Below are 24,587 nucleotides of genomic sequence, written 5' to 3'. Positions count from 1 at the left end.
GCTAGCAGCTTTGTTAAATCGGCCATCAGAAAGCCTGCAAGTTCTAAATGCATGTGTATGGATTCTTCTTATTAAGTTGATTGATAGGGAAATAAAATCAATATCCAAGATTGACATGTAAGTGGCCGTAGGAATAGTTGATTTGGGAAGATTTTGTTAAGAACATAAGATGGCATGGATAATGGATATCCTCTCCTGTAATTCTCCAAGGAAATAACTTATCTGGGCATAAGACAAGAACAACATACAGTAGACATGGCCTTGGAACAAGGACCACACCAAGAATCGGTAGTTGGGGAATCGCCCTCTCAGTCCCTTACCATTATGGCGAGCACCTATAAATTTGAACTTTCATTGGTTTGGTGCTCTACATTCATAATGACAAGTAACATGGGGTTGACAGATCATTTGTGCCATTACCATCAAGGGGACCACCACTCCACCACTGATCAAGCTATTAACCTTAATTTGTACTTGGTACCTCAATGTTCTATAAACTAGGTAGACCTCTGCAAAATGTTTTTTCTTGGGTCACATAACACCCAAATGAAATGGGTGGTGGACGACACTTGACCTCAAAGTGCTATCATCCAGCTTGGATGGTAATATTGTTTCCACAAGAATTGCGAGAAGTTTGTAGGCTGTGATGTAAAACTTCTCAACTACTTTCTTTCAACCTTCTCTTTTAAATATGAATATATATATTTTTCCTTCTAGTACCTTTAAGCCTCGTTTGTTTTTAAAGATGAAGTGAAATGAGTTGAGATTAAAATTAAAAATTGAATAAAATATTATTATAATATATATTTTAATATTATTTTTGTTTTGAATTTTGAAAAAATTAAATTATTTATTTTATTTTGTGTAAAAATTTAAAAATATTATAATAATTAGATGAGATGAAATGAATTGAGATGGATTTTTCAAAATAATAATTCTTTTGCCTTGATTACCACAACAAATCCATTTTCTAGGAATAATATAGAAAGTATATGTTCTCGTCTTCAAAATATATACCACACGAACAAGACTGCTATTCTATCAGAATGCAGCGCGAGAGGCAGCGGGACCATAGATCTTGCCTTTGCAGTACATGGGGCCATTATGAATGGTTATCTGCACGATTGAAACATATCTAAATCTAACAAACCGATCTCCATCGATGTCTCTCGTGGTTAATCTTTACGGGAAGGATCGTCTTTCTATATCTTAAAGCACTACCATTACTCTTTCTTTTTATCCCGTTTGCAGCATATTCTGCACCATTTTTATGCCCCTAAGGTAGTTGCGGTCTACTCTCCCTCCAAACGGAGAAAATGCTTCCCGTACCATTTTCTGCCCTTAAGCAAGATGAAGCACACACGGGCTTCCCCCACAAGGAAGAGAAACAAAGGAAAAATAAAAACAGATTATGCTGCTTACCTGTATTTCTACTCGATTCAGTTTACAATTTTAAACTACATGCCTCGCACTTTAACAAGCTGGTTCCTGCTTGTGTGATGAAGTGGGGCTCTACTTGCAAAGATCATTTGACCATCAAACATTAAACAAGAAGTGAGATTAGGTCAGAACATTTTTGCCATGCAAATAAGTATATAATGCCAGAAATCACAAGAGACAGCATCAAACGCTTAATCCTCTTGCTGGAAGAAGTGCGATTTCGAAAATTATTGGATCTTTATACAAAGGATGTACACTGTTCTACTCAAATATCAAGTTGAATAAACTTTTCGATGTGAAAATCTCACCGGGCACTTTACAGGTGGTGGTCAACAGTTTTTTTTTCTCTTTCTGTGCATCATTCTTCCTGCCTTTCAGATTAAAATAAGTACTCATAGTACATTAAGAACAGAGCATCTGGGATATCCCTAGGTAGGTTCTTTATGTAAAGATTGAAGCGCAACATATCCTCCTTTAACACAGTTTGAGTGTCAACCACATCGCTACTGCATGTCAGAACCCACAAGTCCGCTGAATTCACTCTCTTTATACTTCCACGGCAAAATGGGCAAGATTCAGACCTTGTGTTCCTATAACATATAGAAAAGAAAAGCAAAGGTACCAACTGTTAATAATTAGGGCTTCTTTTTGTCATCACAAATCAACGTGGAGCTAATTGGAAATGAGGATGAAAGTTATAAGATCATAAATACCAGTCACGGTAACAGTTGATGCACATGGCATGGCAGCAGTTTGGCACAACCATTTTCGTGCAGGACTCCAAGCAGATCCCACACTCATCTTCTCTCTCCAAGTCGACATCTGGAATCTTTCTCTTCTTTTCCAATTTCTTCCTGACTACCATCTGAATGGAGCTAACTTCCTCTCGAGTAACATCCAACTCTGACAAGTCGCCATTGAGACGCTGAAGAGATGGTAATATAACAGCTGCAGTTACAGGTCACGGATGCATCATTAACAAGAGATAAAGTGAAGAAAGAAGTCTGCTCAGGAAGATTATGCAATTCCCTTTATAAGTGGTAAAAAAAACTGCATAATAATATTAAAATCATTCTAAAAAATTCACACGTAATTTCTAAAAGCACATAGGTCTATTTGAAACGAACAATTTGGAAGAAACATCAATTGTAAGAACAAAAGAACTCATATCATAACATCAAACTAATACAAAGGTTCAATTATAAATTCTTGAAATTTTTTAAGTGATACAATATATTAAAACGGACAGGGGTTGCAACCCTTGTATAAATTCAAAGAAATCCTTAAGGATGCTGGTAAATGTGACAGTAAAAAAGAACTAATTCAAATTTTTGCAGACAAAAGCAGCAGTTTCTTACCATGTATGCTTTGCATATACCCCCTTATTACAAATCATGGTAGAAAAAGGAAAAGGAATTGAATATAATTTACATACCGTAGAATTCTGTAACGGTAGCTCTCCTTCCACATGAAGAGATATTTGGCTTCCCATCAGAGCGCACCTAAAAAAATGGTTTAAAAATATACACAAAATTTAAGGAAAGAAAACAAAATTTACATCATATATATATATATATATATTTATACACAAGCGTGTGTGTATGTACATAGAACCATCTAATTGGCAGTAGTAATGCATAAACAGGGAAGTGGAAATTAACCTTATATACAATTATGTGAAAAAGGTTTAAATAACTTGAAAGTAGACAAGTACATGAGCAATCCATCCACTGAAGCAAAAACAGTAAAATGGGTGCCAAATGATTGTAGACCAATTTCATTTGAAGGCAGGCACCACCTTTGCCTCTTGGAATAGAAGCTGCCCTGCATTAATAATGAAATTCAAATAAATCAAAAGACCATGCTAATTGACCAACCATATCTTGGTCTACTAATTCAATAATGTATTATTGGGATCAATTGCAAATTCAGAATAGTATCATAACAAAGAACAATAAATCTGCACAATGAAAAGAAGAAATGAGTTCATGATTTCCACCTTCTTCATGATACAACTTTTGAATGTGAAATGGGTTTGGGACTACATGCAGCAATTGCCATCACAGGTTTTTGCAGACCTAAACCACTGTCTACGGAGACCAACCACTTGTGACCAGAAAGAAAATAATTTACAATAAATCAAAGCGGAGCCAAACCTTCTTCCCAATAGTAAACAGAAGAATTAAACTTTTTCTTGTAGGCATGCCAGTTATTTTCATAAAGGTTGAAATCCGAAAATTCACACAACACAAAAAGAATGGCTAATAGGCATAATGAACAGGCATGAGACACACATTCGACGTATACTCAAATTGACTCAATTTTGATCCAAAAATGCATTAAATGTGTGCAGAAATTCCGTATCACTAAGAAAAGGGGAAAAAGAAAGTCCAAAACGAAAGGAAAGAAGGGGCCAAAAAAATCTATTAAAATGTAACCTATTAATGATTTCCGGATTATCCGATCTTCTCAAAGTGTCAGCCTCGATGATGTAGGGTGTTTTTTTAATATATATATATATATAAGTAACATCTAACGGAAGATTAGGAAAAAGAAAAATAAAAAGAAACATCTAATGGAAGATTGAACCAACATCAAACCACAATATCTTATTAGCACCCAGAACAAGCCCCAATTGCAAATCGAACTAAGAAACCACCGGTAGAGAGAGAGAGAGAGAGAACTTACAGCATATTGGCATGCTGAATATCAGCCTCCAGAACCTTAAGGGAATCTTGATAAGAGGGTTTAGCAGCAAGTTGATGATAGCTATCAAACATTTCGACCACTCTTTGTTCCACTCCTTTTCTCTCACTAAGGCCTCCAATCCTTGTTAGGATTTTGGGATATATGAAAGCAGCAGGGAAGGTGAAAGATGAACACAGAGAGAGAAACCCAGAAAGTGGTGGGTCCCGTGTACCACAAGCACTAAAGGGTAATTATTGGACGTTTGAACTAACAAAAGAGACCCCAACCCAAAGAAAGGTCTTTGAAGGAGTGTCCGAGAAGGTGTGTGTAGGGTTGGGTGTAGCAGCAGCCTGTTATCAAAACCTAACCTTCATCAAACATACATCAGAAAGACAGAGACTTTGTTCTTATTCTTTTGTTTTTATTTGAAATTTGATTCTTTGTTCGTTACATTTTTCCGTATTTATTGTATTTACCCCATCAAAATTAAGTTTGATTTGTTTTTGACTTTCAAACGTTGCCCTTTGACTGCTTTTAATGTTTGCTTTGGAAAAGTCGTTATATCCTTGCAATCAAAACATTGTATTCTGAATCCGACTGTAACACTCCTATCGTAATTTACAACCCTCAAATTCTACAAAATTATGCCGTCATTATATTTTCCATATGATAAAAAAAAAATAATAATAATCTTTTTATTTAATTACAGTAATAAAAATTTTATATATAATCACTTTTACGTATTTTTTTTATATATTTTATTAATATAATTAACTATATTATATTAAATAAAAATGATACAGTCAATCATTTTTTTTATTCTCAGGCCTGTGATCATGAGTTTATTTATTTATTTATTTATAATAAACAAAACTTTATTACTCCAAGAATAGCCTAGCCCAGTATAACCTTTGGTCATGAGCTTTGAGCCTTTGGTAATGAGCTTTGAGTTCATAATTTTCAAATTTCATGTTGGTCTTTTGACTTGAATAAATATTAAAGTTTTGAATTTGGTTGTTTATTTGATAGACTTTGGGTGATCTAATCAGCCAATTTGCCTGATGAATCTCAATGTATTGCTAGTTGAAAATCTTCTTATTCTTGTTTCTTCCCTGAGAGCATTGAAAATATCTAGAAAAGGTAAAAGTAAAATTTGTCTAAAAGCACATTATTTACTTTTTGTTTTTATCATTTGAGATATAACCAATCGTCTATCTATTAGTTAAAATAATAATAAAATATTATTTTTTTAATAATATATTTTTTAATATTTTGTAATTATACTAATTATATATTAATTAATAATCAATAATATTTTTAGAACCGAAAGCAGATCCAGAGGAGAATGAAATTGGAGCAGTTGGAGCCTAGAGGAAGCCATATTTAAAATAAAATAATAAAAATTATTATATATAAAAACAGATTATATAAAGTAAATCTATAAATTGATGTAATTTTAAAGAATTAATTAAATTTATTTTATAATAAAAATAATTTTATAATTTAACCTATATCAATTTATAAATTTATTATTATATAATTTTTTTTTGTAACTAAAATATTTTTTTAAAATAATTATTTGCTTACGAACAGTATGATACCAAATACGACTCTCTTTTGATTATTACAATGCAGCAGTTTTAAGAGGAAATGAGGCGTAATTTTTTCTTTATATTGAATGCCAATGCTCTGACAATTGACAATCGACGATCGACGTAGATGTTGAATAAGTGAACGGAACCCAAAAGCTTATCAATCTTTTCCATCCATCTTCCTGTCTCTTCATTTCATTGGAAAATCAATGGCAGTGATCGAAGAGGAAACCTTTATTCATTGAAAATTTACAAAATATTTTGTTACAAAGTGAAAATAAACGAGAACGGTGCGGGGAAAAAAATCCCGCCATAAAAGGAAACCTTGAAAGCTACAGAGTCGAAACTCAACTCGAGTGTCTTTTGGGAATTGGCATGGGGGCCTCCTTAGTGTAATTCCAACAGACGCTTTCACGTAAACGAAGCAGAAGAGCGATTCCTGCATACCCCGAGAGCAATTGAAGTAATCACATCTGCTTCTTGTTTTCTTTTGTTCTTTCTTTATCGTCTGATTGGGGTTTCAACTAAAAAATTTGGCGTGAAGTCGAGCGTTTCATCAATCATATTCTTAGGCTTTATAGCGGAAATGTGCTTAAAATTAGTTCATGTGGTTCGTTGTTGGACTCTGAAAATCGACTAGAGTCGGTCACAATCACAAAGGGCGCGACTTTAAACCCAAGTTTCATTTTTCTGTAATGCACATATTATTTCCCAAGATTACAATATAACATAGGGCGTTTAAATTTGCCTTTTTTGTGAAAGAATGTCTCTTTAAACTGGATTAATATTTTTTTAATCGAGTTTGAGCTTTTATTCTTTTTGGTACTGTTTAGGTGATAAACTCTCTCTGGTCCATGAGGTAGAGTATCTTAATGCATTGACTTTTGGTTTTGTCTGCTGGTATTTTATAGTTGCAAAAGTCTTAAGTAGGTTTTAGAACTTGAACTTTGCAGGTATTATGTGGAAAGCATCAAACTTTTTGCCTTTTATTTGTTATTTGATGGTGGAATTGTGATTCATGTAGTGATTATTTATCATATTCAACTGCAGTGTAGCTTACAAAAAATTCAGCCCCTTGCAATGGTAGTAAGGCACTGTTATTAATATCTTTGAAGCATAGGAAGTCTCTACACGACAGAACTGATAATGCTCTGTCACTGATCTCTATTTGCATACGCTCTTCTTCCCCTCCTTAGTTGGGACACATGCTACACATCGCATACAGTGACAATATATGGTTGGGAACGGATTCAGTATATACTTTGCCAGCATGTGTTTCTTATTTTCTACGCGAACCATATGGCATTTAGTTTTTTTTTTTTAATCCATTTCTGCATCTCATTAGCTTGGTAGCTTGATTTGTATAACCTGTAAATGGTGTTGGATCAAATGGCATCTGCCTCTCTTTTATAAAAGTGGAAGACGGTCAGCTCATGGGGTCAATCCTTCATAGGTTCAGAAGTATCAATCGATAAAAAACCTATGAGCTGCCCCCCCTAAAGGCAACATTCTTTGTATGGACAGCTTCCTTGAGGAATCCTCATGTTAGACAACTTAAATCATTGTCATGGATTGTTGTTGTCTGTGCCAAAAAAGGGGGGGGGGGTGTTGTGGGGGGAAGTCCATTGATCATCTACTAATTTATTGTGAGATTGCTATGACCTTATGGAATGAATTCTTTGCTTAGGTGGGTTTAGCTTGAGTGATGCCAAGAAGGCTGATCGATCTCCTAGCTTCATGGAGAGGCCTTGAGGGAACTTCCTAAATTGCAGCAATTTGGAAGATGGTTCCAATTTGCCGATGGGGGTGTCTTTTGAGGGAGAGGAATGAGAGAAGCTTTGAAGATCTTGAGCATTCAATGGATGAGCTTAGAACTTTCTTTTTTTAACACTTATGTTCCATTGGTCAATTGTAATTGATTTTAATGGCATGAACATTCATGAAATTCTTGTATCACCATAATATCATGCATAGGCATTGGAGCATTGCTCTTGTATATGTCCCGTGTACTTGGCTCTTGCCTATTCTTATGATCAATAAAATATTGTTTACCAATAAAAAAAAGCATGAAGTTCTACCTTTGGGAAGTGTTAGAGATTGGGGCCTAGAAATACGCTAATGTGGTCTTTTCAAGATGCAATCTACTGGTATCATAAGCTGGTTACTTATATTAAATAGATTCCCTGGTCTGTCAATTCTGTAATCTATGTTCATGTTAACTAGGGTTGCATGATTGCCAATATGCCACTTAAGGCTTATCCTCATATCAATTTTCCAAATTTTCCTTGGTGAGGATTTCTTGGTTTGTGTTTCCCTTCTTCCTAATCAATTTTCTTTCCTTGTTGAAACAAAATAAGTTTTTCAGTGGAGCAAGTGGCCAGGAAAGTAGGCGGCAATGTGTTGCAAGGCAGAAGCTTGTAAGGAGTGCACCCAGAAATGTTTGCTGGTTCATCAGAGGAAGAAAAACTCAATGAGTGGAGCTACTGCTTTTTTCAAAGTCATGATTGGTGATCAGTTTTCAAAAGTCTTGGTATGGTAGCATTTGGTTATTTTCCTCTATCTAAGCCACTGTATATGTTAATTGCTTTCGCTTTTATCTTCATTACAGCATGAGTATGCTTGCTTTCATTGTGCTGCTTGCATTTTTTTGAAGGGTTACTATGACTGACCTGCAGCATACTTAATAGTGTTCTTTCCAGTCATGATTGATGATCAGTTTTTGAAAGTCTTGGTACAGTAGCATTTGGGTTTTTTCCTCCATATGAGCCACTCTATAAGCTTATTATTGCTTTTACTGTGCTGTTTGTGTCTATATATCGTGGATTCTTTCATTCTATTGTTTGATCCTTGTCTGAAATTTTGATTTGTTTTGACAGCTGCTTGAAACTAAGAATCATAATTTTTATACGAGAGAGGCCTGTCTTGCTGCATTTAAAGTTCTCGATGTGATTAAGATAATCCATTATTCCCATGAATGCGGTCCAATCTAATACACTCCTAACGTTCTATGATAATAAACCTTTTACCTCTAAGGGTTGGCTCAAGTGGTAAAGAGTGTTGGTCTTGGTGGTATGCTCCCTCCAGATCTAAGGTTCAAACCTTTGGATGCAAACAACTTTTAGAGGCCATTGAGTTGGGGGTATTTCCCCTTGAATTACCAGGGGTGCACTGACGGAAAATTTCTTGCTGAGGGCCTGTGCACCCCCAATATTAGTTGGGTCTTTGATCCGGGCACCTGGTGCCAATCAAAAATCAAAACTTTCTATGATAAGTTCCTTATTGGGTTGTTCTATGGTGAGGTTTATCCCATCCAGTAACTTTGTGGGTCTGATCCTATTGACTTGATAGCCACTAACTCCCTGCCCTCTCTCCCTTTCTTCTCTTCGAGTTGCGAGGAGCCAACCTTTTTTTCCCTAACTGTCATTTTTCTAAGGCAGCAAGGTACTTTATTTTCATTTTACTTTATATATCCTTTATTCCAAGTGCATCATACTGTATATTTGTGTTTTTTTTTTTCATTTTTTTAGTTTGTTCTCTGGATTTGGGTTGAAGGTAAGTATTTCTGTCAGTAATTTGGGTACAATGCTTGAACTCCACCTTCCTTTCTGTCTAAAGGACTACAGTGCTTTCAAAAGCATGATTACTAATGCAAAAATGCAAGAACCTTTATTCATACAGACTTAACTTTTGATATGTTTTCTATAGCATATGCCTTTATTTATTTATTTCCCTAAAATTGATGTGGGGTCTAAACAGGCTTCTCTGAGACTCTGACATGCTTTAGAACTTTGTCTTCTTTACTCCAATGAACTACTTTTATGTCCTTTCTAAGCTATCATTTCATTGCAGTTTTTGCCTCCAAAGTTTGCTGCTACGGTATCATCATTGGTTGATCAAGAAACCTTTCTTGAGGACTCGAGTGGGCAGCAATGGAATGTAGCATTATCAAATCTTAATGGTTCACTCGCTTTTGACCGAGGATGGGGTTCCTTCGCATTAGACCATGGGCTGGAGGTTGGAAATTTTTTGGTGTTCAATTATGTTATGGGATCAGGCTTTGTTGTTAAGATTTTCAATACAACTGGGTGTGAAAAAATAGATTTTCCTGAGAACAGTAATGTGAAGAAAAGAGCTAGGATTAATGGGAATGGGAATTTAGCTGCCAAACATGACCAATGCCACAGAAATGAAGGTTCGATGAATAACCAAGCTTCAAGCACCTCTGCTATGTCTTTGTCAGAAGCAGTATTACATCAAAGCCAATGTGAACCAAATGATGTGGAAGCAATACCAAGAGCCCCTGAAGACATGCTGCATTGTGATAGTAGCAATGGAGGGGCCAAACATTTGGCCAAAGCAGAATATATTGAAGAGCCATTTTACCTAATCAACCGAGACTTGCAAGACAACCAAGGATATGACAGAAATCCTGTGTTTGACTTGTTTAACTTTGAAACGTGGAACAACTCAGGTGCTGATGTTACCAGCAAATCTGCAGTCAAAGATGGAAGGTTTCCTTATGATACTGATATATCACTAAACTCTCAAATGAAAACCTGCTTTGTTGTCAAAGACCCAGTGGCCAAAGGGATAGTGAGTGGAGTAGCAACTACAGATGCTTTGGACTTTGAAACGATTGAGAAAAGTCATTGCTCCGAAGAAATTAGTAAGAAGGCATCCGCTTCTGGTAACAATTCTTGCAAAAATAGGACATCTGGGCATCTCTTGACCACATCTGCCATAAGACTTGAAGGAAACAAGGAGAACATCTCTGACGTACCAATTAAAGGAATTACAAAGTGCCAAATTGCAGAGGGATCAGGTGCTGCAGTATCAAGTTAGTCGCTTCTAATTGTTCTCTTGTGGAGATTTATTGCGTTCATGCTTGTTTTATTGTTTCATTTATGCTCCGTTCCTTCATTTTATTTGTTTTGTACTAGGAGACCTCTCAGAGTCAATGTCAGAAAACAATCAGGTGGCCCTGTCTCCTAAGGAGAATACTTCACTCATTGACGGTTTTTCAAGTGCTAAACAGGAATTTAATGGGATGTCTGAGCTCGTGGATGTTCCCGTTACCTCTGACATGCGTGACTGTCAGACTCGTTTGTGTACTTAACAATTGCTGTATTCTAACCATGCTTATTGGGGCAATGTTAATGGTGGTCATTCAATAGATTCTGTTTGATATGTAAACCAATTAATTGCTACGTTTAACAGTGAAATTGATGGAAATATCAAATAATTTAAGAAGTGCCTCTGCATGACTTCAGATTTATGCAGTCATTAGAAGATAATTCAAGAAACATGTGGTCAAGGACTCAAGTTTCATTATTGTTAATTAAGCAGTCACTGCCTGTTTTAAAGCTAAGTGTATGTATTAGCATGCCCATCCCTTTCTTTTTTGTTTCAAATGCAGGGAATGATTCAAAGATGATCGATCAAGTTCACAGTCCAAGTTCTGATATGATTGCAAGTGAGAAATATCGAGGGGCGAAAGTTGAACACGTTGACTCAGTTGGAACTTCCTCAACATATACAGCCAGTCTCTCCTGTTTGGTGGCCAAAGAAAGCCAATCTTTTCTTGTACGTTATTCCTTAGCCTATTTAGTTAGAATCTTTTGGGGTCTTGTATTTTATTCAATAAAACTTTATTTTACTTTTAAAAGAAGAAATTATTTTTTGCAGTCTTTAATATCAACCAAAATTTTCTCTCAATCAACAATATTGTTTCATGGTGCAGTAGTGATGTGGTTATTAATTCCTTAGTAATGTCATTAGATTTGCTGATGAGAGTGCACCATGCAATTGTATGCTTTTATGTTATTCCTTATACTAGTTTGACAGAACCATGTAATGGATAAATGAAATTTTCAAACCACTTATTTGGTGGCACAGTATCTCGAAATTAATTTGGAAGATTTAAAAACTAGATTTTATTCCATAGCATTGATTGTAGAGTCTGTGTCTGTGGATGTATTTGTTTATTTATAGAGTAGTATTTAGTTTAAGATATATGTACAAATGTATTTATATTTGTTTGTGTATTGTGTGTTTTATTACTATTTATCAAAAAAAAAAAAAAAAGTGTCTTATTACTGATTTAAGTTATATCAAGTATAAATTGATTTGGCATAATAATTGAAAATAAAATAGTTTACATTTATAAATGGAAAAATTTAGGCCAGTGTGAAAAATACACCCTCCTCATTGTTGACTTGGTATGATTTGATTTACAAGAGGAGTTCAAGAGTCAAATTTCTCACAAATCAAAACTTGCCATGTAAATGGTGTAGAATATTCACATTCCACACCAACTTGCAAATAGAAAAACTCTTATAAATGAAGGGATAGGAGTGACCTAGTCCTTTTACCTTGTTTTACAGGTCTTCCCCGAAACTCCCCATTAACCAAGTTCAACACGCTGAAAGTGTATAAATGAAGCCGACCATTAATGACTAGTTTGAATGTAAAGTGAGGAAATGTTGAATGTTCATGTGAGTCAGGGGATGAGTTGGGATTTATTGCATTTCCTGATTAGCTTGATTGTTCTAGTAGATGAGTTGTGCTTGACTTCGGTTCCTCAACCATATGAGAACGTGATTTGCTACATGGGAGTTGGGGTTGGATTTTTTTCTCCATTCTGACTTCTTTCACCTCCTTCAATGCAGGAGTTGCCCACATGTCTGCCATCTTCTTATCATGGAAAAGCAAGAATGGAAAGGAGGGTTGTGTTCCTGCGAGATCCAGCAATGAGATTATGGCCAGTCCTCTACCATGAGAGGTCTGGTTTCACAATTTTGACGAGTGGATGGGAAGCTTTTAGCAAGGCGAATGGCATTCAACCTGGAGATGAGTGTGTTTTTGGGATTGAGAGGGCCTCGGAGGGTATATATGGTGTCCGTATTACCCGAAAGTAAAGAAAGCTGGAGTTGCTTAATTCAGGCCTCATCATATTCTGTATAAATGGAGACTATTTTGTGAGGAACTCTGGTAATTAGAAACGTGTTTTGGGAATGCTTGAATCCAGAATTTGATCAATGTTTAGTGCACCAGTCATATATGAGGTAGCCTTACCTTTGATGTAAATGGATCTTGTGTATACGTTTCTCAGGTCTTTCTATGATGCGTCCGGAGCAAAAGCTCAATTTACGATGCAATATTTTAGTAAAACCTCAATAGCCTTCATGATCAGGTTGTTTTTCCATAGCAATTATTTTTTAACGTGACATCAAATAATTGATGAATAAATAAAAAATAATACTTAGTTTTCAATCATTTTAATACCAAATCAAGGACGATGATAAATGGTATTTTTCCTGTTTTTCTGATCAAACTTGCATAAAAAAAAAAAAAAAACAGTATACTTTATAAATTTGCTACCTTGGTGAGAAAAATGCCAAGTAGCCGAGTCAAAGTCAAGTCTTCTTATTGGGTTATTGATCAACATGCGAAAGTAGATATAGTACTCAGTTGTTTCAAACAAGAGTTATCAGCCGAAAGGTAATCTCTAGTTTGTTTTCAGAAAACTTTCATCTCATCTCATCTTAATTATTATAACTTTTTTAAATCTCTATACAAAATAAAATCCCAATACAACTTTTTAAATTCCAATACAACTTTTTAAATCCCAATACAACTTTTTCAAATCCCAATACAATTTTTTCAAATTTTAATATAAAAATAATATATTCTAATAATATTTTATTTATTCTAATAATATTTTATTTAACTTATCTCAACTTATCTCATCTCATCTCATCTCTGAAAACAAGATGAATGAGCCTTCAAAAGCTTCATGTACAGCCCAGGTGCTGCTACTAAAGGGGAAATAAGTTTATAATATCACCAGTTCAACCCCGGGAGGTAATCTTGCTTCTAGTTGCCTTGCACAAGCAATGGCTGCTGATTTCTCTCCAGTGTCCCTTATTCTTTCATCTAGTTCTGGACAAAGAATCATGTCTTGTAATCTCTCTGCACACCACCTATTAAGCCATCTAATTTCCTCTTCCAATGAATACCGGGTATCAATAACTAGCTTCTCCAGGCACGCAGCATTGTTGAGTACATAAAGGGAAAGCTCCATGTCAACTGTGCACCCAATAAAACCTGTCACTTCAACCACCTTGAGGCATTGGTGTGGATGTTTAGCTTTCCGCACCTTCATTTTTCCTGTTGCAGCCCCATTTGAGAATAGCAACTGTCACAAGGAAGAGGACGTTCCAGTAGTCATGTTATGGTAGTTAAATAATACACAGAAAGGTTTATTAATAGACGGTGGAATGCTTGTATGGGGACATCATTTTACAATACTATCTATCATGACTATCCTCCCATCATCACCAAAAATTGGAAGCAGAAAACGCTAACACTTTTCCGTTTCATTTTTCTGTTCAATGGAAATAAATCATGAACTTTCAGTCCAGAACTGCCAACCTAGACAACATTGTACATTTGGTCAGAGGTTGCCAACCAGTTGCACCTTCTGTTAAATAAAACAGAGAAAACAGCACTTTCACTTCCAAGCTGTAAATCAATAAAAAAAAATATGATGTTTCGACCTCGGCTTTCTGTGAAAATTAAACAGCACTTCAAATAGATAGTCATAGGAAGAAGAAGAAGAAGAAGAAAAGATATTTACCTGCATTGAGAACTTCTCCAAAAAGGGTGATGCCTTTAGCAGGGAAGTGCAATGGAGCAGGGTCTCAACATCTCTTGCATTTACTCTCAACTTCAATTGCCTGAGGTTTGTTAACTCTGGAAATCTGGGGAACCGGAAAAACTTCTGAAAAAATGAACCGTGAAAAAAGAGTACATGCATAAGCAGCTAGTCGTTATTAATCTCAGGGAGGGGAAGGAAACAAAAAACAAAAGCAAAACAGGATTAACAAAACACAAAATTGTATTGATTATCACTGACCTCAACTCCGAGGTCTAGTTCGAGTGTCTTCAACTTAGAAAGACAACTTGAAAACTGGCTGGAATGTTTAACAAAAAAGCAAGCATAATGACATGCTAAAGACAGGTCAACGAGTTTGGGAACATGCTTTAGAACCATCTTTGTGATCTCTGGACCACTATATTTAAATGAAACAAGATTCATAGCAGAAATCTCAAGATTCTCAAGACATTTGCAGCGTAATATTTCCAACCGCTTTAGCTTCAGCGAAGGGCCAGCTACCTTTAAATTCACCAAAGATTGTGAGACTTCCACGTGCAACACTTCGAGAAATGGGCATTTAGATAAAATGTGATCAAGAACTAGTCCTGTCACTTCCACTGCAGTCAGACAGAGGGATGTAAGCGAATGAATGCTATACCTATGGAGGAACCGAGTAGTAAGAGTGTAATTTCCACGAGTTCTAGTATAGCCATCCCCAGCCCTTTCAAAGTCCAATGTAAGCCTTTTAACTTTCTTTTTCATGGAAAAGTTTATCCAGCTTTCAATTTCAGACTTAAAGTGCGGCTCGTACACTTCAAAACCTACTTTGAATTCATCTATTGTTTGACTTTGATGCATTTCCGTTACGTGTTTCACCAAACGGAAAAACCTACGCCTTTCAGCTTTCATACACTCGATCCGCACCTTTCGCCACCGGATCTGACTCATCAACTTTGACTCGTCAAAGTCTAAACCACACATGTATCTCCACAGATATCTCCACCTGCTGGACAGTACACTCGTCCTCCCTGCTTCTTTGATTTTCAGCAGTGACAGGATGAAGACAATAATTTCTTGCGGCAATTCACTTAGATAATCCACTGATGAATGCAGATTGCGTTTCTCGCCGCTCTGTAGTTTTCAGAACAAGATAATAATGTTTGAGCGATCCCATAAAACATTATCTTTGAAACGACAAAAGGTTTACATGACCCGAAAATTATCGTAGAAAATATGTACGAAATTTGAGCAACCCGATGATTAAAAGACAATAAAAACATAAACTTTAGTTGCTTTCAGAGAAAGAATTACCTTCAAAAGCAAATATTCAGAGACAGGTAGCATCGTTGTCATCGTATTGGTCGGTTGGTGTCTTCGATCGCCTTCGTGCTGGGCTTGAATATATGTACGTACCCAAGAAAATCCAAACTTCAGACGGAGTCTGCGATATAGATAATTATCTTATACACGCATATGCAACAAGGATTTCAGCTATATATAAGGAGAGTCAGAAGAGCAAATTACTTAAGGTACCTTCACGTCTCAGCTATCTAAGTAAAAATATGGAAAATCTCTACAGCCTTGTTTGATTAATTTCACAAATGAGATGAGAGGAGATGAAATGAGATAAAAGTTTAAAGTTAAATAAAATATTATTATAATATTATTTTTATTTTAAGATTTAAAAAATTTGAATTGTTTATTATATTTTGTATGAAAATTTAAAACAATTATAATAATTATATAAGATGAGATGAGATAGTTTGAACTGTGTAACCAAATCAAGTCTTAGGATATGTTTGGATAGTGAGTTGAGATAAAAATTGAAAAAAATATTGTTATAATATTATTTTCTAATATTATTATTCTTTTGAAATTTTAAAAAGTTGAATTGTTTATTGTATTTTATGTAAAAATTAAAAAAAAATTATAATATCTTATATGAGTCAAAAAGTTACTGCATGTCACTTAAAATTATATCTTACATGGTACATATATAAGTTGATCTAATTTCTCAGTTACACATAGATCTCATTGTTTTAAACAAACTATATCGATATAATTAATCTAAGAAACTACAAAATCTCAAAATAAATGTCAATCTTCTAACCTTATCCATGCTTCCTATTCTTAGACCTCAATTGAAACATCTAAAATATCTAAATATATTCACTCAATAAAAATTAAGCACACCTAAAATACATCTCTAATTAATTAATATTTACTTAACTTAACGTAATCCCAACTCATACAAAATATTATAGCGTTGTTTTATAATAAATAAAATCAGACTCGCATTACAAGAAAAATAATTTTTTATGTCACCTAAATTCATTACAAAAAATACAAAATATGTCACGATTATTTGTTAACAATGCATTTTATATTTTTTGCGATGAATTTAAGGGATACAAAAAATCATTTTCCTTGTAATGCCAATATGCAACCAAGACTCACGTGGAATCAAATAAAACAATCTGTCATGACTTACAGGTGAAGGGCAGAAATGTAATTATCAGAAGGTACACGGCGGAAGGTGGTATGACTGAAAGAGTCGAGGAAAAATGTCAAGGCATAGATTGTTCAGGAAAAACAAGGAAGTATCGACACAGTTTTAAACTTTACAAAATAAAGGCACACTAACGTAAGTTATACACACAAAAACAAAACATCAACCAGAGGGCTTGAAGTGGGGAGGAAGAAAAGTTTTACCGAGAGAGAGAGAGGGGCTTACGTACGGTGGAGTGGGTGTTAACCGAAACGAAGGTGGCGTGAGGAGTAGCAGGACCAAGCTGTCTGGGTTGTTTACGGTACTAGTGCAACCGTGGTGAGAGGTGGATTTCACGTGGGGCGGTGGTTGAGTGATCAGATGGAGTTTGGCGGCTTGGGGAGGAACCCTTCTGTGACTTGTAGCCAAGGAAGCCGATAGGTGATATGGGGAGGTGCAGAGAGGCAACCCTAGATTTTATGGGAAAACTTCTTCGTGCATGAGAGGCCGTGCGTGAACGTGTATAATGTATGTATATATATATAGTCTTGCCGTGAACCCTAGTGGGAAGGAGACGAACATGGAGTGGAGACGTGCATGGCGTGGAGTCTCGACCTGGTTCTCACGGGCTTGGGTTTGGAGCGTACGTTCATGGTTTGAGCCTTCCGTGAGTTATGGGACTTAACAGACATATTTGGGTTTTACGTTCATTTCGAAATAGTTGGGCCCATGTCTTGTATAGGATATAGACTTAACAAATGAGTTGGGCCGGTTAAAACAGTCCAAATAATCTCTTTAATTTGTCCATATTTTCATGAGTCAAGAATATAATAAATATTAATGGGCTCCACTAAAATCCTAAAATAATCCAACTCGGCTCATAAATTTTTCAAGCGGATTACCGAATAAAAATATTCTACTTGATTTCTAAAATATTAAATAATTTTAATTTAATTATTAAATCCAATAAAATTCATATTTCACCAAAATAAATTTTGGACCCGTGGCCTATTTAAAATTATTTGTTAAATTTTAAGTGAGCTATCAATACATATTAACCAAAAAAAAAATCAATAATACGGATGCTTGGTGCTCGGCCTGGGTGTATTTACAGAAATCACATTGTATCTCCTCTAAAAACTATTCATAATTATTCAAAAAAACAAAACAAAACAAAACAAAACAGGAAGATAAGAGAGTTGTTTGTTTTGGAGTTCAAACTAACTTGATGATCAGTGACATACTAGGTTACGGCAATACGGCATGTGAATGTCTTTCAGCATGATCTTTTGACTGACATTTTACATTTATAATAATGCATGGTTAGGGTCAAAGTCGAGTTGTTATTATCCAAAACAAAACTGAAACTACATTACTACTTAGCCCTATATATATATATATCTATTTATATATATATATATAAATAGATATATATATTTCATACAATATATATAAATAGATATATATATATATATATATTTCATACATGAGTCTGATCAATTGTTGGATCTACATGAGCAGCAGTAGCAGAGACTTGATTTTGTTCCTGGACAACCCTTCTCCTCATCTTGATCAGCCACCTTATGGACCCCATTACAAAATCATAGAGGCTAAGAGCCATATAGAGCCCAATCCCAGCAATAATTCCATTGGAAATGGAATAAGTTAGTGGCATAAGAAGAATGGTGACAAATGCTGGGATTGCTTCCTTCATGTTACTCCAATTTATTTCATTTACCACCTTCATCATCATCACCCCAACCATAACCAGTGAAGGGCCTAGGGCCCATGGAGGAACACTTGAAAACAGTGGGATGAAGAACAATGAAATGAAGAAGTACAAACCAATGATCACAGCCGTTAATCCTGTTCGACCCCCTTCTCTCATCCCTGCTGATGATTCCACATAAGTGGCTATTGACGAAACCCCCAATGTGGACCCCACGACTGTGGAGCCCGCATCAACCAAGTAGGCCAGATACTCACCCTCAAAACCTCCTTCATCATTACCAAATCCTCCAATCTCAGCCATTGTGTGCATTGTGCCTGTTGTGGCAAGCACATCAACATAGAACAAGGTTGCTAATGCCACCCAAACCTCACTAGTATTGAAATTATTAAAGCTTACAGCCCCGGCTGTGGATTTGATTTTGTGAAAATCAACAACTTTTTTGAAATACTTGTAGTTGTTTTCACCAAGTGGGGTGTTTGGAAAATATGTCACTGAGGTACCCCTAAACCATGATATCATTGTCACAAAAAGAATGCCATATATCATGCCACCCTTAATGTCTTTCATTAACCCATAAGATGTGATTATGAAGCCTACTAATCCAAGCCAGAACTTTGGACCCTGCAATTTTCCCCCCATGCACGCACCCGTTTCTGGGTTTGTGCTAGCACAGGCAGTGATGGTCACCAGTGTAGACGAATCAGGACCAACAAGCCCCACGCCTTGGTGCACCTGCAGGCCTACAAACGCAATGAAAAGCCCAATTCCCGCAGCGCAAGCAAGCCGAACTGGGCGAGGTATAAGTTTGGCGAGCTTTGCGCGCAGCCCAATTGCAGATATTGCAAAGAATGCACAGCCCTCGACTAGGACCACTGCTAAAGCAGTTTGGTAAGATATGGCCCCAGATCCATGAAAGCCCACCAAGTTGTAGGCAAGGTACGCATTAGGTCCCATGGCAGGGGCCAATGCTAAGGGAAGGTTAGCTAGAACTCCCATGGCGATGGACCCAATCATGGCTGACAACGCAGTGGCTACAATAAGGTCGTTTTTGTTCTTCGAAAGACAATCTTGGTACCCAGAATTGGGTTTGAACATGCAATCCGGGCTAGCAGTTTGGTTTGCAGGAGCCGTGCAGTCAGCAACAGAGCAAGTTCCGCCGGAGTCGGAGAGGATGGTAGCATTGACGGTGATGATATACGCCATGGTGAGAAAAGTGGCCGTTCCTGCTCGTAGTTCTCTGGTGAAACAGCTCTTTCTAGCTTCTAGTTTGAAGTATTTCCCCACAAAGCTCTTTGAGATCGCATCATTTAGGCTTTTCTCCATTTTACACCATGACTTGGCCAGATTTGTGAAGAAACCGCCCTCCACTCTTGCACACAGCTCACCTCCCATCTCTCTCTTCTCTTGTATATCCTCTTACTCTATGCTCTGTTTGTGCATGTGTGTATCATATATTAGCTTGTACTTATATGCTTTAAAAAGGGAATCTTCTTAGATATTATAGACAAATGTGCACCATGCAGCATGCGCCCCGAATTACTGTATAAAGGAATAAGCGTTACAAAGGAGCGGTTTACGTTAAGAAAATGGGACAGTTGCATCTGGTTTGTCTCACGTTTTCTGCTTTTTATATTCACGTTTAAAGGTTTAGTTTTGGAAGCTGCGAGGCCATTGCCAGTGTGATCATTAATAAAACAATCCATTCATCATTAGCTTGCTTACGAAATACTGATAATTGGCAATGGCAACAGAATTCTTTTAACTGATCAAGTGCTTGCCCCGGCCATATATAGTTTGCATGCACCGACAGATGACATTTTTTAGGGTTAGAACTGTGGAAATTAGAGTCATAGTCAAGCTGGATGTTAATAATTATGTTATTAATTAGGAGAACGGTACCGTTTTATGATCAGTATATAATTACTTATTTAGTCAAACTTGCTAGCTAGCTAGTTTTGTTCACATGATTGCATATTAATCATTATATTCTTGGATCCATTAGCGAAGCAATTGAATTACTTGACTTTGAGGATCAATATTCTACCCTTAGTTTAGAAGTTGCATGCATATATATTAATATATAAAAATTTTATGTACAGTCACGTTTACATATTTTTTACGCATTTTATTAAAGTGATTGATTACATCACTTTTTTTACTCATCATCTCAATTTTCATTATCTTCTCATCATCCTATGATGTGATATTAGATAATTGAAGATTATTTATTTTATTTTACTTATAAACCTATCATCTAATATCACATCATAAGATGATAAGATGATGATGAGAATATAGATGATGGATAGATTTTTTCTTTTTAAATATAAAGTAATTGATTTGACTAATTATATCAATGAAGTACGTAAATAATACGTAAAAATGATTTTATGTAGCAGAACTCTATTATATATAGCATTAAGATAATGATTAGGGTTTTTTAGGTTTTAAGGGTAACTAGTGCATGATGATGATCATATATATTATATAAAGTTTTTAAAATTATGACTATTTTAATTTAGATGATTTTTTAAGTGTTTATAATTAACTTAGATTATATTATATATAGGCTTATAGCTAACATATATATATATATATATATGTATATATATATATATATATATATGATATAATGGGATATCATGGAGTATAAAAAAAAAAAATGATTTCTGTTTTCAAAGGATGGTAAATTTCAATTAATGGTAAAGAGATTTAATTAGATTAATTTTAGGGGATATAATAGTTTAATTAATTACAAGCTATGTGATGTAATCCAACAACCGATATATATTGATTTTATATATTCATGAGTACTTAAATAAATCGGTATCATGACCAAATATATATACATACATGATACGTGTAGATCTTCACCATTCATGAAGATAGATCGAGTCTGCATTATTGATAATATCATCATCCTATAAATAAATATATATATATATATATATATATATATATATATATTAATATACAGTACTAATATAATCATTAGGCCCACAAAATAAGAAGTAAAGCGAAAAACTGATGCTCTTTATTTATTTTTCGAGTTGTTGGCTTGGCCGGGCTTGCATTTGTAGGTGGGTAGGGTTGAAAATTCCAAAGCCAATATCTTTGAACGATCTAAAAATTATTTTTTAAGACAAATATAAATATAAGTTGAAAGGAATCTTATGACCCCATCCTTTGTGGGAGCCCTTGCAAGGCTGGTTAATTATGGACCACTCTTTGTCCAAGCCCAACTTAATTAGCACCTATATATATATATATATATATTTAAAGTTGAGAAATATTTTAAAAAATTTAGTTATATACAGTTATTTTTATATATTTTTTATATTTTTTTATGTAATTAATTAAAATAATTATTTTATATTAAAAATAATACAACTAATTACATTAGTGAAATACATAAAAAGTGTGTAAAAATAATTACACATAAAAATTTTATTTAGAGTACTGCTAAATCTACAAAAGAATCACACAAAAATAATACTACAAACTGATATGACTTCATCTGATCCGTTAGATCTAGTTTACAATAAAAATAAACTTATAATCTGATAAACTATATTAAGTCATGTCAGTTTATAAGATTATTTTTATATAATTTTTTTGTAATTAAAATATTTTTTTATTTAATAATTTATTTTTATGAAATTCTTTAATTTGTAACGATCAGTACGTACAAGGCTTCCCTTTAGGGTCTGTCTACGTAAAGCTGTGTGCAGTACTAGCGAAAAAGGCCAGCAAGCATTTTATGTGAGCTTTGAATGAAATTGGTACCTCTTCTTTCGATAAATAAACAATTAAATAGCTTAAAAAGAAAAAGTGGTATGGAACTATGTGTTTGTTAAAAGGAAAATTTTTAAAATTGTAAAGGTAGAAATACGTTAAAAGACGGGTAAAGTAAAACGCGTGCGATTATAAAAATGACAGCAATCTCAGAACAAAAAGGACCAAAACTACACTTCGGAACTTGTAGGGAATTAAAAATAGAAAGAAGAAACATATTTTTAAGATTGTGCAATGTGTTAATTCCATATATATTCTATGAATTAATTGATATAAGGATTTTAGTGAACTTCATTAATGCAACAAATTATATCGCATGATATTGTATATTTAATTTTAAAAAATAATATTTGCAATCGCGTAAGTAGCACACACTTTTTTAAAAAAAATTGAATAAATATAATATTTCTAAAAAAAAGTTAATAGTAGATCTCACTCTTTTTTAAAAAAAATATGCGACACTTGTACAATCCATAATTATATTTAATATTACTCTTTTAGTCATAACATGGTTATATATAATGTGTATCGAAGTGACCGCGAATCTTATTTTCATCATAAAGAGTATCATCAACCATTTGAGGGTTGTCACCATGTCATGATGTGTCATAATGCAATAATGTGGGATCGATGTAATCCTATGTTTTGTCATTTTTTTTTTAATTAATATGCATTTTCTCTCATTTTTTATGAGTTCTTAGTTCTGATGAGAAGTATGGGGTTCTTTTGGAGATTTATTTTAGAATGTTCCATTACAGCTTGTCTCGAGACTATTTGTTGGGTAATTTTAGACCTTTTTCAATTTCAAAAGTTAGCTCAAGAGGTGATAATTTTCTTTATACTTATAAATTGAATACCAGTACCCCTTTCACAATCGATGTAGGACAACTTCAACAATCTCCTCCTCACACATCAGGCCCTGGGTCGGAGGTAGCGACAACCAGTTTTTCCTGTAGACTATTGAGCTTAAGACTGTTGATAAATCTGTACTCTGATACCAGTGTTAGGTGGTTTTAAATCTCTCTCAACCTAAAAAACTAGTTCAAGAGGTGAGGTTTTCTCTCGCACTTATAAACTGACCACCAACTCCTCTACAACCGACGTTGAACAATCCCAACACTACTATGCCACTTGATCTTGAGATTATTAATGCTCTTTCCCAACTTCTCTTGTCAATAGTGAGATATTTCATTAGGTGGAGTCTAGTTTTGGTCATTCGACTGTTATTTGATTATTAATGTCAGAAATAAGTTTTAAGAGAAATGAATCAAATGATGGTAGTTGTGAGTGTACAAATATCTCGCAATTACTTAAAATAAATAAATAAATATAGGATTCAGATAAAAAAATTAATTTTTTAATAGTGAACCTCACTCTTTTTCAATGACTATATATCATTGGTACGCCACATATGATTAGTATATAGAATTTGAACGGTGAACTTGAAGGCAGCTTAAAACATACAAGTAAAAGTCTTCCTCCTATGCATAAGATTCCATAAAAAGCATTTCAATTGTTTTTATTTTTATTTTTTGTAACATTAGTTAAGGATTAATAAATTGTTATATATATATATATAATTTATATGTATATAAATTAGTAGCTACGGCCTACGCATGCATGGAGCAACAACTGTGACGGCCTATAAAAAGTAGGAGTACAAGGACGATACTTTTGAATGGTGATCAACAATCTTCCATTAGAGGCATGGCTTTAAAGCCATTATACAAATATTAAGTCTTGCATGCGCAAAACGATTCAGATTTATTTATAACTTGTGTGTAATTGAATTTGAAACCGAAGTGGATTCTCCTTTTGAGAGGAAAAAGTGAACCATAAACAACCATAAAGACTGCCTCTAGTGCTAGAATTTGGCATTACTTCGATAAAAGGATTCCAAGAGTCTCCGAAGCTAAAAAGAGGGGCAGACAACCTCGAGGTACTCTTCTTTTTATGTCTCGTGTCTTTCCCTGGCTTCATCTGTTTACGAAGTGCTTTTTCTCTGAAATTATGGTTATAAAGACCAACCCCATTACAGCTTAGTACTCCTAGGAAGAGTAGAGTACAATGAATGTTGCTAGGAATTATATATATATTTATATAGCCTCTTACAAAGAGATTCCCTAGTAGTTGTCACAATCATATAAGATGATTGTCTCACTAATTCATTTTGAAAGATCTCTGGTGTCATAA

The 24,587-nt window shown here is 34.8% G+C and overlaps 4 protein-coding genes across 8 annotated transcripts; 1 reads left to right on the top strand and 3 right to left on the bottom strand.

The window, feature by feature from the left end:
* Positions 1–1,626: 1,626 nt before the first annotated feature.
* LOC122282744 (E3 ubiquitin-protein ligase AIRP2-like) lies at positions 1,627–4,552 on the bottom strand. Its single transcript, XM_043094751.1, has 5 exons — positions 4,129–4,552; positions 3,102–3,264; positions 2,876–2,942; positions 2,154–2,388; positions 1,627–2,030 (listed from the first exon to the last, which is right to left on the bottom strand). The coding sequence occupies exons 1-5, from the start codon at positions 4,218–4,220 to the stop codon at positions 1,820–1,822; spliced, it is 768 nt and encodes a 255-aa protein (XP_042950685.1). The 5' UTR covers positions 4,221–4,552; the 3' UTR covers positions 1,627–1,819.
* Positions 4,553–5,808: 1,256 nt separating this feature from the next.
* Positions 5,809–12,896, top strand: LOC122282739 (B3 domain-containing protein Os02g0598200-like). 5 transcript variants are annotated; one of them, XM_043094745.1, is made up of 6 exons: positions 5,809–6,183; positions 8,078–8,250; positions 9,570–10,557; positions 10,661–10,828; positions 11,137–11,303; positions 12,104–12,355. In XM_043094745.1, exons 2-6 carry the CDS (start codon positions 8,116–8,118, stop codon positions 12,125–12,127), a joined length of 1,482 nt encoding a protein of 493 aa, XP_042950679.1. In that variant the 5' UTR covers positions 5,809–6,183; positions 8,078–8,115; the 3' UTR covers positions 12,128–12,355. The 5 variants fall into 5 exon arrangements, with proteins under 5 accessions (XP_042950679.1, XP_042950677.1, XP_042950676.1 ...); XM_043094743.1 differs by lacking the exon at positions 12,104–12,355 and adding an exon at positions 12,389–12,896 and having other exon boundaries at positions 5,810–6,183; positions 8,086–8,250; XM_043094742.1 differs by lacking the exon at positions 12,104–12,355 and adding an exon at positions 12,389–12,896 and having other exon boundaries at positions 5,810–6,183; positions 7,408–8,250.
* A 577-nt stretch (positions 12,897–13,473) lies between these two features.
* LOC122282741 (F-box/FBD/LRR-repeat protein At5g53840-like) lies at positions 13,474–17,375 on the bottom strand. The gene is made up of 5 exons (XM_043094747.1): positions 17,118–17,375; positions 15,691–15,820; positions 14,638–15,510; positions 14,359–14,502; positions 13,474–13,917 (listed from the first exon to the last, which is right to left on the bottom strand). Exons 2-5 carry the CDS (start codon positions 15,730–15,732, stop codon positions 13,555–13,557), a joined length of 1,422 nt encoding a protein of 473 aa, XP_042950681.1. The 5' UTR covers positions 15,733–15,820; positions 17,118–17,375; the 3' UTR covers positions 13,474–13,554.
* A 703-nt stretch (positions 17,376–18,078) lies between these two features.
* On the bottom strand, positions 18,079–20,038 carry LOC122282740 (adenine/guanine permease AZG2). The gene has a single exon (XM_043094746.1). It carries the CDS (start codon positions 19,989–19,991, stop codon positions 18,348–18,350), a length of 1,644 nt encoding a protein of 547 aa, XP_042950680.1. The 5' UTR covers positions 19,992–20,038; the 3' UTR covers positions 18,079–18,347.
* Positions 20,039–24,587: the final 4,549 nt, after the last annotated feature.

Source organism: Carya illinoinensis, chromosome 11 (assembly GCF_018687715.1).
Source record: "Carya illinoinensis cultivar Pawnee chromosome 11, C.illinoinensisPawnee_v1, whole genome shotgun sequence".
NCBI classification, from domain to species: Eukaryota; Viridiplantae; Streptophyta; class Magnoliopsida; order Fagales; family Juglandaceae; genus Carya; species Carya illinoinensis.
This window is presented reverse-complemented; position numbering and strand designations above follow the sequence as displayed.

Bases quoted from the DNA above. Each gene is read 5' to 3' on its own strand.
- LOC122282741 (XM_043094747.1), bottom strand. From the start codon at position 15,732: ATGACAACGATGCTACCTGTCTCTGAATATTTGCTTTTGAAG. The intron at 15,511-15,690 runs GTAATTCTTTCT...TGAAAACTACAG, and splicing joins CTGAATATTTGCTTTTGAAG to AGCGGCGAGAAACGCAATCT. The intron at 14,503-14,637 runs GTCAGTGATAAT...TCATTTTTTCAG, and splicing joins AACTAGACCTCGGAGTTGAG to AAGTTTTTCCGGTTCCCCAG.
- LOC122282740 (XM_043094746.1), bottom strand. From the start codon at position 19,991: ATGGGAGGTGAGCTGTGTGCAAGAGTGGAGGGCGGTTTCTTCACAAAT.
- LOC122282739 (XM_043094743.1), top strand. From the start codon at position 8,116: ATGTGTTGCAAGGCAGAAGCTTGTAAGGAGTGCACCCAGAAATGTTTG. The intron at 10,558-10,660 runs GTTAGTCGCTTC...GTTTTGTACTAG, and splicing joins ATCAGGTGCTGCAGTATCAA to GAGACCTCTCAGAGTCAATG. The intron at 11,304-12,388 runs GTACGTTATTCC...CCTTCAATGCAG, and splicing joins AAGAAAGCCAATCTTTTCTT to GAGTTGCCCACATGTCTGCC.
- LOC122282744 (XM_043094751.1), bottom strand. From the start codon at position 4,220: ATGTTTGATAGCTATCATCAACTTGCTGCTAAACCCTCTTATCAAGAT. The intron at 2,389-2,875 runs GTATGTAAATTA...CTGTAACTGCAG, and splicing joins TACCGTTACAGAATTCTACG to CTGTTATATTACCATCTCTT. The intron at 2,031-2,153 runs GTATTTATGATC...TATATGTTATAG, and splicing joins ATCAACTGTTACCGTGACTG to GAACACAAGGTCTGAATCTT.